Source organism: Sphaeramia orbicularis, chromosome 5 (assembly GCF_902148855.1).
Source record: "Sphaeramia orbicularis chromosome 5, fSphaOr1.1, whole genome shotgun sequence".
NCBI lineage: Eukaryota > Metazoa > Chordata > Actinopteri > Kurtiformes > Apogonidae > Sphaeramia > Sphaeramia orbicularis.
The window spans coordinates 12,482,744-12,504,118 of record NC_043961.1 but is presented as its reverse complement, the minus strand read 5'-3'; the positions used below and the strand labels follow the sequence as shown (position 1 = coordinate 12,504,118).

Sequence of the window (21,375 nt, the reverse complement as noted above, 5' to 3'; positions counted from 1 at the left end):
TCAGTGTGTGTGGGTGGGTGTCTGCACTCGGTGTCACTAAGCATTCTTGTCAGAAATCTGACCTTTTACGCCATACATAATTAAGGAGGGACTTTTTGTTTATTTTCTTTAGCAGCTCGCCGAGTCAAAGCCAGTATAATTAGATCACCAATTACCATTTAATTAATTTCAGTCTGAAGTCTCATTTTGTCTAGGCACTGGAGTGAGCCCAAATGGTGAGGCAAACAAAGGCAAGGCTATTACCAGCCTGTCTGGCCTATGTTGAAGCCTCTCTGTGTTTATGGCCAGGGAATATGGATGAAACATGAAACAAAGCCTGCTAATCCACAGGAAGAGAAGTCAACACCACAGCCCCATTCTATTGATAGCATTGTGTCAGAAACACACAAACCCAAGTGTGATTTATTTTGCTCATGATTTAGAATAACATGTTCTCTGCTACTGTTGGTGAGGATGTAGTCTACATTTATGCATCCCAGCAGTAATCCAAATTATTGGGCAGGCTGAGCCAAAAGCCAGAGTTCAGCATCTGGAACATAAATAGACATTGTGAGAAGTTGGACACTTGTCTGTTATCAGAAAATACAAGTGTCAGTGATGTTAGTGACGACATTAAGGCCTAAAAAGGAAAATAAATAGGAAAATGGTTTGAATTTAGCCAATGTGCTTGAGTCTTTCAGTCACTTTCACCTGTCTGTCTTCACTCCATCCGTCATGTCTCCACCGTTATCAGCTCAAATCAGACATCTGATGCCTCGGCTGCAACAAATGATGTCAAAGATGAGATGAGTCTCACCCACACCTTCCTCTTCTCCTCCCTCGCCATGTTGTGCAGTCTCTTCTGTCCTCTGCCTTTCCTTTTTCCTCTTCCTCCTCTTCTTTCTTTTTCTCACACTGGAGTCATGTTTAATTTGGAAACTGGCCTCCTTCGGCAAATTAGCAATTAGAACAATTTTGTGGGAATATGTATATGTGTCATTAGTTTTCCTGCCAATTAATAGCTGGAACACGGGGTCAGGCTAGAATTTTCCACTTGACTGCTGCTCCAGGATGGAGGCCTGGCACTTGGCTTGGAGCCACTGCAGCTTCTGGAAGCCATGCTATACCTTTGGAGCACTTGCCATAATTAGTTTACCTTGTAGCCATTATTACTTAAATCCCTCCTCTTTCCCTTTAATGCACACAGGCCTCAGTGCAAAAAATAAATATTCTCTGCATATGTCTTTTCATGAAAAGCAGAACTATGGGGCCATGTTTGCCGTGGCCATCATGGCCCTGATGATAGAGGTCAGTCAGATACAGTAGTTAATCATCAGATCACCTCCATAAGCAGCTTCTAATTAGAGTCCTCACAATACAATTTCAGCTTGTAATTAGCCCAGATTGGCTTCTTCCTCTGGCTGCCTTATTAGCGGGGCGGCTCAGCGGTAGGTGAGAATCACACTATCATTTTTCAGAGCTGTTTGGACTGCCCATCTTCCCTTTTCCTTCTCAGCCCTCATCGCTCGCCATGCTGCAGCCCCAGAGTGGGGTGGACGAGGTGGGGGTGTGTTGTTCAAACAGGACAAGGGGGACAAAAGATTAAACAAAGGCGCTGAAACAGAAAGCTGGGAATGGTCCTGACACCACGGCGAGAAAGGGAGGGAGGGCAGAGCAGAGCACGAAGAATAAAGGAGGTGCAGAGCGGAGGAGTCGGGCTCTGGGCTTGTTTTCCAAACATTTAACGGACGTTCGTGGATCATCACAGGGCCCGGCCGCAATTAGACAAGAGATATGCATAGACAATGAGGCTGCAGAGACACAGGGGTAATTACACCACTAACCCAGCTCCTGTCTGTCTGTCTGTCCCCTCAGCTCAACCTGGTGTCCAACGTCACATTGTCCAAGTCGGCCCCGGAGGCGTCTCCTCCACTGAGCATGCCCCAGACCCCGACCACGCCCACGACGCCGCTCACGCCCCTATCCCAGACCCACTCTGTCATCACAGCCAACAGCCTCCACAGTGTGGGCCCATGCGACGGCGCTACTCGGAAAAGTACAACATGCCCATTTCTCCAGGTACGATGGGCTCCTACAGTCACATGCACCAGCAAACAAATCTGTAGAACATATAACCACCTCCAGTGTTTTTCTTTTATCCCTCTGTGTAGATCTCAGTCAGAACAAAGAGTTTTACATGAATGCAGACGTTAGACCGCCGTTCACATACGCCTCACTAATAAGACAGGTAAGGATGACTTATGCCTGCTGCTTTCAAACCATTTATTCTGCTTAATAAACGCCATCCTGCCTCCTCATAGCATGAAATATAGCAGATGTACACCCAGCTATTTAGAGGGGCACAAACTCATTGCGGATGTGCTTTTTTTTTTCTTTTTCGTCCTCTCATTTCTTGTTAAATTTCAAATACAATTTACACAGAAGCAGATTAAAAATCTTCAAATGAGTGCAAGAATGCGTACGGGATCCAAAAAAAAAAACAGCCACATATGACAATTGCATTTGATTAAGCATTTCAGTGGCTGTGATTATAACCAAATTCATTTCACACAACAGTAGGGATGAACCTGTTTTAAGATGGCCAGTCAATTATCGCTCGGCCTCAGTAATCTGGGATCTCAGGAATTAATCTGAGCCGGCCATAATTGCTGCCCTGTAATCTGCCTGAGAAATGTTTTCGCTTGCCCTTCATTTATACCCACAAAAGAAAATATATTCAAATCTGCCGTTTAGAATGAAAAGTGCAGAGACTTTTCCTCCAGAAACACAGTGAGGAACTCATGTAGACCGTCTCTCTCTCTCTCTCTCTCACTCTCTTCGTTGTGTCAGTGTTTTCCTCAACACACCCAAACCTGCATGCCCTGTGTGAATTATTGATCATTTTGTGAAGGCTGCAAAATTGTAAATGTTTGTTTCTGTCACTTTTCCTCATCCAGGCAATCCTCGAATCTCCAGAAAAGCAGCTAACACTAAATGAAATCTACAACTGGTTCACACGAATGTTTGCATATTTTAGGCGCAACGCAGCGACGTGGAAGGTAATATTTCTGTTCCTACCGACTTCTTTTAAAGCAGCGACAGAAAAGACGGAGACCTTGTGTTGATGTTAGGTGGAATTAAATGATAGCCAGGCATATTACCTTTATAAATGAACCTTTAGCCAAATGCACAACAATACCCCTCTTCTTCTGTCCAAATGAACCACCCTTTAAACAAACATAAAAACCACAGAGCAAACGAAAAAGAAAAAGAGGCAGAGAAGGAAAGGGAAGAAAAGTAAAAAAAAAATGACCCCAGTAAAATGTTGGGATGTTCTGATGGTGGGTGGCATTAGTTTTAACTTTGCAGTGTTCTGCCAGTGACTCCTGGCTGAGCCCCGTCTGCTCACTTCAGAAGGAACACTGTGTTTTCCACCAGGCCACAAACTCACAAACGCGCACACACCTCAAACAGAACAACAACCTGGAGAAACAAAACCGACCGCAGCTACAGAAGAGAACAAACACAATCAGGAATGGACTAAAGGCCTCTGTTTAGTGGCTGATTTTACACATGAAGTACAATGAGACCAGACACATAATCAGGCGTTCCACAGGGTCAAAACACAGTAATGTCCTGTCAGAGAGCGAACTTTAATTGATTGCCATTCCAACATTTATTTCAATATAAAGTAGCTTCTTGTTTTGGATAATCCCTTATAGTCCAACTAAAGCAAAAATGAATTTAAAAGTGGAACTATGGGTCATTTAGCAACAGTAATCTATCAAATTGTCTCTAAAATGTCCCGTCAGAGAGATTTTGAATACTGTGTTTTGACCCTACAAACATACTAAACATTCTAAACACCAACACTCACCATCTGTCCTGTAGCAAAACTTTCCCACTGATTCCAAAGTGATTTAAGATGAACCTCTGATTTATCTGCACTAACAAGAGGGCTATTAGTATCCACTTTTAGACTAAAAATAATAAGTGTTTTCAATGTAATTTTTATCACCTTATCAGTCGTGACCTCTACAGACAAAATCACACCTCAGTGTATTTGGCTTATACTGACTGAAAAGTTACAGATACTTTATTGATCCCAGGGGGAAATTCACTTTCTTAATCAGCTCAAAAAATAAAAGAAAGAATGAATTATTAAAAGAACGAGTCATTAAGTGGTCAATAATGTTGTGCGCTAGAAGTTAAATTATTGTGGAGTTTCATCAAGTAAAACCTGTAAACAAGTTGACAACTGTTATTAAACTCTTATAGTTTTATAAATAATAATCAGCCAGTTTACTCCCAAGAACTGTTGAAATAGTATGAATACTTACTACATCAAAAGCATTAGTTTATTTACTGTGTAGCCTGTATTTCTACCTTGAACTTGAGAAATGTACTTGAACTTTATAGACTTGGTTCCTATTCTTTTAACAGTAGTAGAAAGTGCCACTTCATAACTTCACAATGACCACAAGGTTTTTATTCTTTGAAAATATTCATTTTTATTTGAAAACAATCAGAAAGTACAGCAAATGAATGTGAATGATGTAAAGAAAAAAAAAAGAAAAAAGAATGTCATTAGTGCAAGGCCATCACCATGGAAACGAAGAAATATTTATATGTTGTTTAAGTCATCTGAAACTTAAGGCGTATCACTGCCAATAACAGTCCCAGATTATTTATTGTTTTCATTCAGGTTTCATCCAGTGCCTGTCAAAATATTTCTCCTTTGAAATTAAGTTTTTTTTCCCAATGCAGTCATGTTTACTGTTCTGATAGTGTATTTTTTCCTCTCTTGTGTTTTTTTTTACACCAACTGCAGAATGCAGTCCGGCATAATCTTAGTCTTCACAAGTGTTTTGTGCGAGTAGAAAACGTAAAAGGGGCTGTGTGGACAGTCGACGAACTAGAGTTCCAAAAGAGACGGCCTCAAAAGATCAGTGGGTAGGTCTGTCCTCCAGCCCGGGCTCATGTGTGTCTCATCGCCGACTGATGACAGGAAGTTGGTGCCGCTGCTCCATCTCATTGTCTGTTTGCCATAACGCCCAAAGTCCCTGCTTGCTTTGGCGTGCCTCCCCTTCATGCTTTCAGAAGGCGTTTGGTGATGCTTCATAACCCACAATGGCTTATTTTCATTTTGATCCTCAACCTCTCCCTCCTCCCTCTGTCTGTCTGTCTGTGTGTCCGTCCTCTGTCCTGTCAATCACTGCATCTGCATCTGGCTGTGCCTGGTGGTTTGCTTTTCCCAGGGTGCCATTCGCACCAACCTTTCACTGCATAAGTGCTTTGTGAGAGTAGAGGATGAGTTTGGGTCCTTTTGGACTGTTGATGATGAGGAGTTTAAGCGCGGCCGCCACATACAGCGAGGCCGCCCTCGGAAATACGTCGCTGACGAGAACTTTGACGAGCTGCTCGTACAGTAAGCACTTCCGCCAGAAGGCTGAGCCCCTCCTGCATGACCCCCCCCTTCAGTGTTGCCATCATGCTTTTTGTGTTTAGCCTGCCATCCATCATGCTTTCACATTCTTCTTTCCTATGAAATGCAAAGTGTTGAAGATAGTTGTGTGGTATTGTCAAGTGATTGAACATCTTAGAACTTTAGTCTTATTATGCACATTACTACACCAGTAAATGTATTATGTTCTTATACAAAGTGCATTGATTTCCTTTTATGAAATATAATACTGGAGATGAGACATGAGTCTGTGGTTGTAATTGAATTTTTCTGTTTGCAGAAGTCCAGCCTTAGTGAAGAACATTCAGACCAGCTTGGGCTATGGTCCGACCCTCTCTGCTGCCTTCCAGGTGAAAGAAAATAAGAAATTAGACTTCACTCCACATACAGAGCTCTTAAGGAAAAAAAAAACCTCTCCATCTCATATGCCCAGTCACCTCGTCTTTGTTTTGGAGGGGGATGTACCGGTATGAAAAGAGTGATGGGCAACTAAGAAAGTGCTGACAACTCTCTTCCGTTTCACATTTAATGCTTCGGGCTTTGCTTTTCAGGCTTCAATGGCAGAAAACAACATACCTCTATACACTACTGCTTCCATTGGAAGTCCCACCCTCAACTCCCTGGCCAACGCCATCCGTGAGGAGATGAATGGAGCGATGGACCATGGAAACAGCAACGGCAGTGACAGCAGCCCGGGACGCTCGCCCCTGCCAGCTATGTGAGTCGCACACGCTCAGTACCTCCACCACAGTCTGTCTAAAAGAGGGGAGGACGAGAAAAGAGTTTCAGCTGCTTACTCCAGTGAAACAGCAGCACTGCAAATAGACTTAAAACAAAAAATAACTCCCTGAAATGCCCACCTAGCCTGACTAATGACAGGTAATTTTACAGCACGTCATAGATGAAAAGGAAACAATGCCAGAGAGAACAATAAATAAAGTATGGAGCGATGATATTGGACTGGTGTGTGGGGTCACGGCCAGAGCTGTGGCTGGCCTCCCTGTAGAAAAGGAAACTCCACCTTTTCGAAGCTTCCACCACCAGACCGGAGCCTCTCTGTTATTTCAACAGCAAGTTTATGAACTCTCCTTGATGTGTCCTGCTGTCTGTCTTTCTGAATCCCGGCATAATCAGGATTCCAGTTCGTTAAAATATTTACAAAATGCCAGAACACAAAGTGATAGAGCGGTTGGCTTTGACACAACGAAACATGAGCGGCAACACATTCAGAAAACGCCTCTGAGCCGCTGAAAGCAAAACAACACAAAAGCATAATTAGTCTGGAGGACATCATCCAAGATTCTCATGTAGGAAAGTTGCGGTCGGCCTGGAAACCGCAGCTCCCCATTCACTTGTTGTATAGGAGCGTCTGCTAAGTTGTTTGAAGCCTAAAATAATACAGCACACGCTGCATCGTTTCCAGATGTGGGGGCAGACCACCGATGCGCAGGCAGCATCGGGTAGACTCGGGGATGGCCTCCTGAAATGTCTGAGCTTGGGGGAAATTCTGCCTGAAAACAAAAAAGGTGCAGTAATGAGCTCCTGGCCAAATGGAGGGAAGTGCCATCCCTAATCACTGTGAACATAGCTCTGAGCGTGGCTGTGGAACAGGAAAGGCAGAGACAGGATGGGTGTGCTGGCCTAAAGGCAGCCTGCTTCTCCCTTTGCCCCTCTGCTTCTATCTTTAGGCTGATAGAGCTCACACTCTTTTTCCATAATTATGTGTGTAAGCTTTATGCAAGTACAAAATGAGTTAAATCTGTTTTCTTTAGCTTTTAAAGAACTTTTTTTTCTCTTATTAACAAAACCTACCCGGTGTTTCATGCCGTTAAATGTTATATACAGTAGCACTTAACTTTATGTTCCATCCCTGGAAACCTCCCTTTGCTGAGCTGTAAACTAACACGAGTAAATATATCACTATCATGCTTTGGCTGTTCTAAATAGTTCATCACGGTTTTGTTCACAGAGTAACATGTGTTTTCCACATGTGCCAGCGTGCGGTGCGGTTTGACAGGATCCAGCTTTGTAACGCTGTGCACAAACCGCAGCACTTCTCTTAAACAACCAGACGAGAATCAGGTATCCAGAGAAGGCTAATTATAAGCAAAGTGTAGAATCAGCATGCAGTTCAATAGCATAATAATAACAATTTCATGTCTGCCCTGCAGCCACAGAGTCAGACCTGAGGCAACGCGACTTGTGGAGTTACTTTGATGTGAAAATGATAGAAAAGCTGACTTTACTTTTTCCCCCTTTTTATAATTTACACCAAAATATGTCAGCTCATTAGCATATGAGCGTCTCCATCACAATAGTTGCAAATCACACAAGACATCCTGGTGTGAATAAATCAAATGAGGGGCTTGTGTGATGAAGAATGTGCCAGTTGTCCCTTGTTGTTGTAGTAAATGAGCCCGGTGCCTCATCCTGACACCGCTCTACCTCCACTACAGCAGCCTGGCACCGCGGGTTAGAGCGGCGAGTCCCCTGCAGCTGCTCATAATGTTTTTGTTTTTTTTCCTCCCTCTCTCTTCCTGTCTGCCACAGCCAGGCCTCGTCTCTCCCTGCGCTTTATTCCTGCTCTGTTTCTGTAATGAGAAATTTGGCAGATCTCATCTCTTTAGTGGCTCTTTTGCCCAGGCTGTGAGCTGGGGGGGCTCATGTTTTTGCCTTGTTTACAAGTGACAGCGTTATTATTCTCATAAGGGCTCTGTTTCTTATCACAGTGTTGTGCCGAGTGCGCCGCTGCTGCTCTCCACGCACGCCTTCCCTGCCAGCGCTTTTCTTCCCTTATTGACACTTGGTTGAAAATATGCATTAATTCTGGAGTTTAAAGCATGTATGCCGGTGTCTGGTCGCTGTGTTTGCTTGAAGTTGATTAATGATAGAAGCCGGCTCGGGGTCGTCCTCTGGAGACCCGCCTCGCAGGTTGTGCATGTTAACGAGCAGGAAGGGGAACACACAGCGCGCCGCTGATCCTCCGCCACCAGGAGGCTGACAACGGCAGCCTACTCTCTCCGCAGAGTCCATTCTCTCCTATCCTCGTCTCACGTTGTTAATCTTCCTCATTTATCAATTCTAAGTGAATACCCTGTTGTCGGTTGCCATGAAAATAAAAAGCCTGCAGCTTTGCCGGGATTGGAATACCTCAAAAGAAAGCTGAAATTATCATCAGTACCAGTGAGGCCCCCACTCACAGTCTCATTGAAGCCAGACATTTGTTTTTGTTCCCCTGTTTCCTTTTTATAAACAGAATCAGCACAGGTCTGTATCACTTTGTGCCTGCAAGTGTGAAAGGTTATTAAAAAAAAGGATTCAAGAAAGTTTACTGGAGTGAAGCTCAGGGCTACACAGTATAATGTAGAGTTTTTTTTCTGCATCGTCACTGCGCTGTTTTACACGTACAAGGACTTTTACAAAGATTTTTTTTTTTTTTTTTGTGACAAAAAGAAAAACTCACACGGTTCTGACTTTACATCCAATCTACATGAGGAGTACTGATAGATACAGCACTTGCACTATTTGCACAGAACCATAACCGGTACGCTGGAAAAAAAAAAATTTTTACTAAGTGTATTTTTCTCATTTCTAATCAAAATATCTCATCACACTTAAAAAAGGACATGTTCACCTAAAGAGTAACTTTTCAGTGAGATATAGGAACTTATTTTTAGACAATAGATCTTGAAAATCTTATTTCAACAAATCTTATCAAGATAATTTTCCATTGGCAGATTTTCTTTAGGCTTGAATTAAGCAAAAAAATCTTGAATTAAGCAAAAAAAATAGTGAAAATTATCATTGTAAGGTTTCTTGAAATAAGATTTTCAAGATCTATTGTCTAAAAATAAGTTTTTATATCTCACTGAAAAGTTACTCTTTAGGTGATTATGTCTAATTTTAAGTGTGATGAGAGATTTTGACTGGAAATGAGAAAAATACACTTGGTAAGATTTGGATTTTTCCAGTGTACTCTTGTACCTCACTCAAACCTGTTCATTTTGTCTACATTGTATACTGTATATTTTGAAAAATTTGATAGTCCAGTATAACTCTCTTACTTGTTTATTTAGTTCTTTTTTTTTTTTACTTCTCACTTACTGCATGTTCCGTGTTTGCACCAAACCACTGACCCAAATTCCTAGTAATATGAATCCTGTTTACTTACAAGGCCGTAAATATGATTCTGAAGAATGTTATGATAAATATTTTCACATCCATCACAATAAATGTCAATTCTTTATTTATTTACAGTTTAACAGCAGGTTTTTGGTCCTGAGTCAAAGTTGAAGAAACCAGATGTGTAGTTGTAAACTTTTTTTTATGTTTAGAACATGAGGAAAAACCTGCAGTTTATGCTAGAAATCAAGCAGAAGAACATCCAGAACTGATGAAATGATAAATTATTTGTTCAAAATCCAAATAAGCTTTCATAAAATTACATAAAACAACAAGACTAAACAATTTATTATGTGTAGTGCACAAAGAAAACAAAATAAACTAAGGACAAAAGGAAAAGTTATGAGAATTATTATATTTATCCCAAAATAAGATTGTATCCTGATTATTGGCTTTATGGTTTTGTGCAGCCTTACCATCATTAGTTCCAGATTGTTTGATTCACAGAAGTTGTTGCCAGTGCAGGTTCTGTGTTGAAACCACCAATCCAAATCATTCTTGATCCATTTCTCAGACAGACGAAGCAGATGTAGCCCCTGGTACTCATCAACTACAACCTGAAAAAGAGCAAAAAACAGGCAAAAAACCGTAAAAAGAAAACATTTATGGAATTAATTCAGCTACAGGAAAGGTAGTTTTAATTGTCCGGCATGAAAGTTATAAGAAGGGTTTTAGAAATAAGTCATTTTACTCCAAATCCAAAGTCATTCCAGTCATTCCAGAGTCATCAGCTCTGTCCAAATAGAGCCATTCAAGTCACCTAGTCTAAATTCTTGCTTTTTTGTTTTCAGTATGCAGTCTGTGGAAAAGTCTAAGTTCAGGGTTGAAATAATCGTACGTATTTATTTCTTATTCTCTTTTCCTCAGATATAACAAATAGAAATACAGGAAATATGTGCACAGCCTTAAAAGACTCAAAAAAATTAACTAAAAGTGCTATAAAGTTAAAAGTCACTATTTAATATGACCTCTGACCCCAGGATAAGAAGCACAAACAATTACAAACATCTGACATGAGTTGAATTGAAACCTAGTGTAAAACATTAGAAAATTAATGCCATAAATCTCACATTTTCTGAACTAAAGGGTTAAAGACATGTTAAATACAAAGGGAGGTCACAGTAAATATGACCCCTTTGGTTTATAGAAGCTGTTTTTACCCTGAAACTGTAGTTTTTCCTGCTGTTCATACTTCACATATATCAGATTGGATCTAAATACACAGACAAATGCATATGTGTGGACATTAGAACTGCAATAAACCACAAAGACTTTTGTTTATTTTGTTTATTTTGTTGGTTATTTTGTCCATTTTTGTTACATTTGTTGACTGTTTTGTTTAATTCCATTCGTTTGGTTTGTCATTTTATATATTTTTGATTTTGTTGATTACTTTTGTTCATTTTTGCTTCATGATTTTTTTTTTTTTTTTTTTTTTTTTTGAGCTCATTTTTCTGATATTTTCTTCCAGTAACAAATTGAAGAAAAATAAGGTCATAAATATCATATTGTGTGAAACAAAAGGACGTATGCAAAATACTGTGTGTGGTCATTAGAACTTTACTAAACCAACAAACATAATGTGTGTTGTAATGTAGTATTTTGTTGATTATTTTGTTAATTTTGTTACATTTGTTGACTATTTTGTTTATTTTTATTGATTTGGTCTGTTAGTTTATTATTTTTTGCTCAATTTTGGGTTATTTTGTTAATTTAGTTGATTATTTCTGGTCATTTTTGCTCAATGTTAATTTTTTTTTATTTGTGGCTCATTTTGCTTATTTTTCATCAATTTGTTGCTGGTATAAAACACCAGAAAATTAATGCCATAAATCTCATTTTGTCTGAAGAACTTTACTAAACCAACAAACCTAGAAGTTTTGCGCAGTACTGTATTGTGTACTGCAGAAAAAACATCTGCAGTACACAATCTTTTTGGCTTAAGAGTCTGGTTTGACCAGTTCTAAATGTAAAGTGTCATCAGATAACTTTGTTATGATGGGGTGCTATCTACAGTTGTGGAAAAAATTATTAGACCACCCTTGTTTTCTTCAATTTCTTGTTCATTTTAATGCCTGGTACAACTAAAGGTACATTTGTTTGGACAAATATAATAATAACAAAAATGGCTCATAGTAGTTTAATTTCAGAGCTGATATCTATCCATTTTCCACGGTTTTCTTGATAATAACCAAAATCACTTAGGGTAGAGTAGGAGATCCTGGAAAAATAATTTGAGCAAGCTACATTTTGAAAATACACAATTCAAAAGTCCAAACCCCTTTCTTCAGACTTCCCCCCCAAAGCCACGCCTCTAGAGTTGTACTTGCAGAGGGGGGAGGGACCAATGGCAGTTGATTTTGATTGACATGTTACCATTCAATCATTTCGATGGGTGGGTTAAAATGATTGGATGGTGTTTTTTTCAGTCCTGTCCGTTCCACAGGTGACTAAAATTTTTTTTATTTTTGTGTTAGAGCATTTAATTAATTGGTTGTAATCAGGGTGTGAGGGGGATTTTAAGCAATATAGTACAAAATACTTCAGGAAAACATCTCCTACCCTACCTTTAAGTTCTTACATCAATATCTATGGCATTGTACTGACAAAAACAGTGCTTTTACACATTCCATGTTTTCTTTTCTGTCTGTTTTAGTCACATGATACACACAGGAGTTAGTACTTGATTGCATAACCATTGTTTTTTGATGGTCTAATAATGTTTTCTGCGACTAAATACAATATGATTGACTGATGTGCTTTAATGTCAGTTTGTGCCAGTATCACACACCTCTAATGCCTGTATTTTTTGTGTGTTCCTGAAGGCATCACATCAGCGTTAAGGAGGAACCACTGGATCCCGAAGACCACGAAGGGCCCCTCTCCCTGGTAACGACCGCCAACCACAGTCCGGACTTCGACCACCACAGAGATTACGACGACGACCAGGGCCACGACGACATGCTGTAAAGGTCCGGGGGTGGTCGCCACCACCGCCGCCGCCACCACCCTCCTCTTCCTCCTCCTCCTCCTCCTTGCCGCCTCAGAGGCAGAAGCAGTCTTTGGTCATCTGGGAGACTGAAAAGAAAAAAAAAAAACAAAACACAAGAAAAACACAAAAAGAAAAAAAAAAAAAAAACGCTCCGCAGATAACAAACACTGAACTGCAGTCTCAGCCACTGATGACAGCTCTCAAATGTCTCCAAGTAAAACTTTTTAGTGCCATTACGTTACATAGCGAGAACACACACAGACAAAAAATGACGGCCCGTGTGAGGGTTTGGGGGTTTTTTCTCGATTACTTTCTACTTTTGATTTAAGTCGAGCTTAAAAAGCGACGTTTCTACATGTGTCGGACGGACTTGTTTTGGTACGTGGTCAGGAGTTTTGGGATCCCCTCGCCGTGCAGCCTTCGGACGGACGGACGGACAGATGGACGGACGGATGGACTGCAGAGGGGTTGTGTGTCTCCCCTACCCCTCCTCTTCCTCCCCCTCCTCCAGACACACACATCTGACCACAAACTCAAGAGAGAGAAAAATGACTGACGTTTAATTTACACCACGCTTGTGTGCGTATGTGTGTGTATATGTATGTGTGTGTGAGGGAGAGCGAGTGCGGACTTCTGTTCATTGTCACTGCCTTCAACACTTTTCATTGGTTTCCATCTTGGGTGGGAGGGATGTTATGTTTGGCTGTTTTTTTTGTTGTTTTTTTTTTTGTTTGTTTGTTCTTTGGGTGCATTCTTTTGGGGCTAATAGACGATAAAATATCCACATAATGTGTCTTTTCTGTCATTCATGCTGTTATTGACACCTTTTGTTTTTTGTTGTTATTGTTTTTTTTCTTTGAAACTGATCAGACCTCATGCCCATGCTGTGGAGATTCTGTGGTCAGCACTTGATGATGAATGTTTATGATTTCCTCTCATGTTCTTTAAAACATACTCATGAAGCCGAATGTCAGATACCAAGTAGTATTTTTCTGTCATTTATTCCACGATCTTCGACAACTAGAAAAAAAAAAAAATTAAAAATCACCACTGACATGTAGCCGCCACCTCACCCCTCCTCCTCCTCCTCCTCCTCTTCCTCCTCCTGCTCGTGAAGTCCATTGGCAATGCACTACTCATAATGAAGGCTCTCTCCACGCATCAATGAAGTTTAATTTAAGATGCGAATGAATGACAGAGAAATCATGCAGGTTATGATTTATCCTTATGAAATTATACTTTAAAACAGCCCCACACGGCAGAGCATGTTGAGCTGCAACACAATTTCTTGATCACTTACAAGTTCTGGGTGTTCTTTCTTTTTTTTTTTTTTACTGCAAAATGAAAACGTCAGGTGTGTACCGGCGAGATAATGATTTAGACCAACTAATTGTGATTCCAGAACACAACTGTCACTGTTAATCAAATGTGTCGACTTTTTTTTTTTTTTTTTTTTTTTATCCACGCTGTAATTTCATTCAGTCGAGGCCGTGCTCGGAGATAAACGTGCATTCCCTGTGGTTTTATTTGTATCACACGCATGGCTAGTTTAAAGTTTTTAGTGAGTGTTAATAATTGCACACCAGATGAAACGCTCATTTTCTTTCACCGAGGGAAAAAAAAAAAAAAAAAAAAGACTTGCAATAATAAGACCAGAACATCGCACATTCCAGCCTTTTTAGCAGCCATCGTACGGGCCCAAACATACAGCACCGTGGATACCTCAACGCCCAAAAATTAAAGAGTAAAATGGAAAAAAAAATACAAGAAAAAAGCCGATAATTGTCGCGTTAAACCCATAATTGAATCCACAGCCACAGAGCAGTTTTTAAAAAATTCCAGCTTTGGTAGTAGATCGATTAATTTCAAGACTGCAATCAACCACTTTTAATTTTTTTTTTTTTTATTTATTATTATGCTTTTTTTTTTTTAAGTTGTTGATGTGTTTTAATATCTTGTTGTGTGACTACCAAAGATAAACTACAAAGTCGACATTGCGTGTTCCATGCAATAGCAGATAAGGCCAAATAATCTCCCCTCCGTTCTCATTGGACGCTGATGTGTCCGACCTGCAGCTGTCGAGCCAATGGCAGGCTCCGAATCGAGGGAAGTGCTCCTCAGACTGGTGTCCTCATTCTTTTTTTTTTTTTTAAATTAAAAACCAAAGGGTGGGTGGGTGTATTGGGTAGACAGCTGCACTAATGTTTGCAGTGACCAAAAGTGAACGGGAGGCGCTATCTGACTAACAGTCTACAGCCTACATTATGACCAAATTAGGGAAACTTTTGTCTTTGGGCCAGTGAGCGGAAAAAAAAAAAAAAAGGGAGCTTTTTGGTCAGGAGCAGATTTGTGTACATGTAGATAAAGTTGATGGGGAAAGCTTTCGCAGAGAACAATGTGAAATGGATTCTTTTACTTCAACTGGACCACACAGTGATTCAATGTTTCTCTTTTTCTTTCTTTTATTTTTTTTTTATTTTTTAATTCCTTATCCATTTGTATCCTTTTTAATGATTGTATGCCACTTTTTAGGGGTTTTTTAGCGTCTTGACGGGACTCTGCTGTTCTTTGTTAAGATTGGCAAGACTTTATGATTGTGTTTAGTTTCTGTCAACTTATTACTTTTTATATTAAAAAACACTCCTGTCAACTAATAAGCTGGGTACAAGGTACTTCATGGCAGTTATTGTTGTTATTATTTGTTTAAGTTCACTGCTCATTTACTAAAATTATGAGGAAAATAAGAGTTGGAGCGAGCGGGTGGGTGGGTGGGTGGGGGTGAATCTGTGGTTTCCAGAAGATGTATTTAATATCCAGGCAGCTGTGGGATGGGTCAGTTAGAGCCGGGCTAAGGATCGTGAGAACAGGGGCCGAGCTCATCCACAAACCTCAGTCTCTGGCTGGTTTTGTTTGGTATCCAAAAAGGAGCAAAAAAAGCGCTGGTAGATTAGGACATTCTCAGCATGTGTAGCTTGACATTACTAAAGATAACAGCATGAGAAAAAAAAACGTTAGTACGCATACCTCAGTTCAAACCTATAGGGAATGATTCAATTAAACCAGAAAGAAAGAAAAAAAAAAGGACAAACATTTCACTCGGTTGCACTTAGTTGTATGTCTTTGCATGTGTAGTCGGAAAACTGTAGAGAGAAAATATCACACGAAAAAAATATTCAAATGGAATCTGAGCTTGTTTATCTTAAGGGGTTCATCCTTTTTTGTTGCCAAACTGATCCAAACCTCAGGCCTTTTTTTTTTTTTTCTCTTCGTTGAGTATCACCCAGCTGTGTGTGGCATCGTTCATCCTGTCAAAAAGTCTGTACTGATGTTCCGATGGGTTGTTTTAAGGGCGTTCAACATATTAGGTTGTACATACATGTCGGTATAGCCTCTTGTCTTTCCCTGTCCTTCTCTCTCTCTCTCTCTATTTCTCTCTTTTTTTTTATTTTAAGTCAGAAAATACATTTGTGTTATGATGTTTGCTTTATCGCGACTGCTTTGTATTAACTATGAAATAGCTATGAGAAAAACTGCTGTATGTATTGGAATAGCAAACTGTGCTGCAAATGTATTTTACTTAGTAATCCTTGCTTTATAAAAAAGAAAAGAAAAAAAAAAAAATCCCATCATCCACGCAGACATCTGGGTGAGCTGGGCAGGGGCAGGCTGAGGGGGAGATTATCCCCAATTTTGGATTTTAACTGTAATATAGAGAACAGACTTTTCTCTGTTATCATTGACCTAAGCATTTTTGTACAGATTTTTTTCCCTCTTTGTGTTAAGCTGTTTTTTGATACTTCCTTTTGATGGTCCAACCACTGCCTTCTGTGGCTGTATGTTAAAGATTAACTGCTCGGAGGAAGAAGAAGAAGAAGAAAAAAAAAAAAAAAAAAAAGGGCAGACAGGTATATTTCCTCAACAAGATGGAGATATCTTTGCATGACTAATCCCAGGGTCACAGAGATAAAGGGGAAAATATGGTTTAAGTGGTCAGTAATAATATAAGGGTGTATCAATCTAATGATATTTTATATGAAATTAATAGGAAAAAGAAGAAAAATATGCAGTGCCAAGATGTAAAGAATATTGTTAAATGCTGTCTTTTTTTTTTTTTTTTTTTTTTTTTTTTTGAGATTTTCATTCACATTCATGTCATCCACGGCTGTAGTTAGGACTCTTTGTTTGGGCATCAAGATAATATTTATATTTTTTATCTCCGGGGGTCATTGTAAATGAGTCAAAAACCAAGCACAGCAGGAAGACGTGCTGAGCCGAGCACAGGTCGGACCAGATCGGAACCGGATCGGAACCGGATCGGAACCGGATTGGAACCGGATGGTCTTGTGCTCGGCCCAGAACACCAACACACGACCGTACACCCGAGCTAGAACGCCATTGTTTCATCCATCACCAACCATCCAGCCCGCTGTCATTCTGTCCCCCTTCCTTCTCTCTCTCTCTCACATCACTTTGTTTTTCCAGATGGTGGGGGAGGATGGAGGATGGGAGGATGGGGGGGATAGGGCGGGGGGGGGGGGGCCCAGGAGCTGTCACGGTGCTCTCATCCCGCAGCAGCTTGTCATGCTTTTCTTTCTTTTTCTTCTTTTTTTTTTTTCTTTGAAGATGTACTCTGTAGTTTCTTTTTTCCTGTTTTTTTTTTTTTTTTTATAGAGGAATATTATTGCTCATCACTTCCATCAGTCTGTAACCTCCTCATCATTCCTCGTCTGTCGGATGCAGACCACTCTGTTGTAGTCAGTGGCGATGACTGACGTGAGCATTCTAAACATGCAATAAAATGCTGGTTGTTCAGATCGGTTTAAGTCTCTCCTTGCATCTGTTCACGACTAAAACATCACAACACGAGGTGGATTATACGTCTGAGAATCGCATTTAACTGAATTTACGAGTTTTAGAGTTGAACGTATGATCAATAACAGAATAAAGGCCTGTTTTAAGGAAACAAATGCACTATTACTCTGCCTTATTTTTAATAATTTTATCAGTTAAACAGTTGACTAATTTTTCTCAATCTGACAAATAAAAAAAGGGGGAAAATAGATACTGTGTTCGTTATTGTACAGGATGGGGAAGCAAAATTTACAATGAACATTTAGTTGTTTTTTCTCAGCAGGCACTACGTCAGTTGTTTTGAAACCAAACATATACTGATGTCATAATCATACCTAACACTATTATCCATACCTTTTCAGAAACTTTTGCCCATATGAGTAATCAGGAAAGCAAACGTCAAAGAGTGTGTGATTTGCTGAATGCACTCGTCACACCAAAGGAGATTTCAAAAATAGTTGGAGTGTCCATAAAGACTGTTTCTAATGGAAAGAAGAGAATGACTATGAGCAAAACTATTACGAGAAAGTCTGGAAGACACTATTAAAGAAGAATGGGAGAAGTTGTCACCCGAATATTTGAGGAACACTTGCGCAAGTTTCAGGAAGCGTGTGAAGGCAGTTATTGAGAAAGAAGGAGGACACATAGAATAAAAACATTTTCTATTATGTACATTTTCTTGTGGCAAATAAATTCTCATGACTTTCAATAAACTAATTGGTCATACACTGTCTTTCAATCCCTGCCTCAAAATATTGTAAATTTTGCTTCCCCACCCTGTATATATTCCATTTACTGTACAGGTACAGAGGTAAGAAATGTAAGATGTTAGCATTGGAGAATCTTGACCTCAACGCCATGGAAACTACTGATCAATGATTGAAGTAGATGTAGATTAATGTAAAAAAAAAACAACAACAACAACAAAAAACAGTTAATTATCTACCTCAGGTTGCACTTCAGGTCCGTTTTTTCTTAAATTCCAGGATAACATCTATTAAAAAAAACAAAACAAATGAAACACAGATTACTGACACTTTACTGGAATATAGGATTAAAAAAAATAATTCTGAATGTGTATGGACTATGGAAGTCTCATAACTTTTATAATGTTTATGTATTTATAAAGTGGAGGCTTTAAAACGAGCCATTTTAGGCTTTCTGCCTCTCCCTGCACCTTTACTTTTTCATTATGACTATGATCAATGTTATATACAGGGTGGGGAAGGAAAATTTACAATGAACATTTAGTTGTTTTTTCTCAGCAGGCACTACGTCAGTTGTTTTGAAACCAAACATATATTGATGTCATAATCATACCTAACACTATTATCCATACCTTTTCAGAAACTTTTGCCCATATGAGTAATCAGGAAAGCAAACGTCAAGAGTGTGTGATTTGCTGAATGCACTCGTCACACCAAAGGAGATTTCAAAAATAGTTGGAGTGTCCATAAAGACTGTTTATAATGGAAAGAAGAGAATGACTATGAGCAAAACTATTACGACAAAGTCTGGAAGTGGAGGAAGCAACAAAAAAATGTACCAAAGCTTTTATTAAAGCTCTCAAATCCAAAATCCTAAAGGATCCAACCAAATCCAGGAGAAAAATGGCAACTGAGCTTGAGGTAGACAACAAGAGCGTTAGAAATGCAGTAAAATATGATTTGAAGATTTAAATTCTCATGACTTTCAATAAACTAATTGGTCATACACTGTCTTTCAATCCCTGCCTCAAAATATTGTAAATTTTGCTTCCCCACCCTGTATGTGCACAATAAATCAATAAATCAATAAAAAAAATAAAAAAAAACGGAGAATGTCAACATTTAGGTCTTACTTGAGGAAGGAATTGGACTGTTTTAAAAGAGTTTTGAAAAAAATTTTAAAAAAAATTAAAAAATCAACTGTTTTGTTTTTTCAATTAATAAATAAAGACAAATCTATACATCACAATAAATAAATTTGTTAATCATTTGGGCTCAAATCCCAAGATGACAATCACACATCCTATTTGAACCGCAAGTGAAAGATATTCAGTTCACTGTCATAGAGGAGTAAAGAAACTAGAACATATTGACACAAAGTCATGTACAAAATGAGTAAAGTTCACAACTAGTTGATGAATCAAGTAATTGTTGTAGCTCAGATGTGGGAAAAATAAAGACAGAACGAAATCAGAAAGAAAGAAATCAGAAAGAAATCAGAAAGAAAGAAAGAAAGAATCATGACTCAGATCTATGTGATCTATCTATAATCTAATCTATCAATGACCAAAGTAGATGTTAATAAAAGTTACATTTCATGACAAAATGATAAATCAGTTAACTGTTGTAGCTCTAGGGTGTTTATTAAATAAAGGCCAAGATGATAATATTTAATTTAATGTCATAAGAGTTAAAATAACAGAACATGTTACAATTTGCAAGGTAGTAATCAGAGAAAATGACCCAAACCCATTAATGAGTGATCAAAGTATTTGTCATAAAATGTTATAACATGTAACAAATTGATTAATATTTATTCAAGATGACAATATCTTGGTCGAGAAGTGAAAGTTTATCAGTTTAATGCAAGAGAGGAATAAAGAAACCAGAAAATACACAAATTTACAAGGTAAGGAACAGAAAACTTAAATGTTTTTCTCTTATTTATGAGCATCTTTGTTTGATCATTCATAAAAGTTCACATCTAACTGATAATTTAAAAAATGACTGATTCTCAAAGTCCAAGATAACGTCCACAAGCAAAATATATTAAAGTTTATTGTAAAAGACAATTAAATAAACCAGAAAATATTAAAATATGCATGATGATCAGAGAAGTGTTTGGGATTTTGTTTTAAATTATGAGTCAAATCCATTGTTTGATGATCAGAATATTTGTCGATAACTTTAGTTTAGATGATGATCACATGCCTTATTTGGTCAAAAAGTGAAAGGTATTCACTTTAGTGTCACGTATGAGTGAAGAAAAACAGAATATATTCAGATTTACAGAGTAGAAATCAGAAAATGTGAAAGATTTTTTGGTTTAAAAAAAAAAAAAAAAAAGCCCAAATCATAAATGGATGATCAGAATATTTGTTGATACATTTTACAGTTCACAACAAACAACACATTATGTGAATATATGTTTTTCTCTTATTAATAATAGCTTATATTTTATGCTATTCTCATGTGACATTCAGTGTGGACGACAAAATAACCCAGTGGTTTCAACCTGTTCTGCCTCGTGACCCCATTTTAACATCACTAATTTCTGGTGACCCCAGACATTCAAAATGGAGACATTTTTTGCTAAAATTAATTTGTTTTTGATCATGTAATAGTTTGCTATACTATGTTGCAAATAAACATTAATTTTAGACAATATTTAGTCTATATAATGTATATTATTATGGACAGAGGCAGTAAACCCAGGTGTAGATTACTGCACAAAGAGAGAATTTGATTTTCCTCGGTCAGGATATGTACAGTCAGTCCATCTTGGATTTACAAGGCTGACAATTAATACTGAACAAACAAGAACTCAAACTATGAATTATGAAAGAGCTGCAGCATCTGAAACTGACCACAATGAACATTTGACAGATAAACAGAACCACAGTGCTTCAGTTTCAGACTCAGTTTGTCATGTCTTTTATAGATTAGGATTGTCTCTGTCAACTCAACATATATTATTTATCATTATTATTATTATTATTATTATTATTATTATTATTATTATTATTTATATATAATTTCAGGTGACCCCATTTAAATTCTGGGCGACCCCACGTGGGGTCCTGACCCCAAGGTTGAAAAACACTGAAATAAGCTGTTCATTGTACAGGGAAACCGGTTTCTTTACTGTACTCATGATAATAAATGCTTTGAATCTTGAAGGTGATAAATGAATTAATCTT

General features: G+C 38.6%; 1 protein-coding gene across 1 annotated transcript in view; it reads left to right on the top strand.

Annotated features, from left to right (window-relative positions):
• The window catches only part of foxp1b (forkhead box P1b), a 155,559-nt gene extending 139,047 nt beyond the window's left edge, over positions 1-16,512 (top strand). The window contains 8 exon segments of the mRNA XM_030134624.1: positions 1,855-2,008; positions 2,011-2,058; positions 2,151-2,227; positions 2,937-3,038; positions 4,811-4,932; positions 5,724-5,793; positions 5,995-6,161; positions 12,451-16,512. Of these exon segments, the coding sequence (XP_029990484.1) occupies positions 1,855-2,008; positions 2,011-2,058; positions 2,151-2,227; positions 2,937-3,038; positions 4,811-4,932; positions 5,724-5,793; positions 5,995-6,161; positions 12,451-12,595 (885 nt within the window). The 3' untranslated portion in view covers positions 12,596-16,512.
• The last annotated feature ends 4,863 nt before the right edge of the window (positions 16,513-21,375 follow it).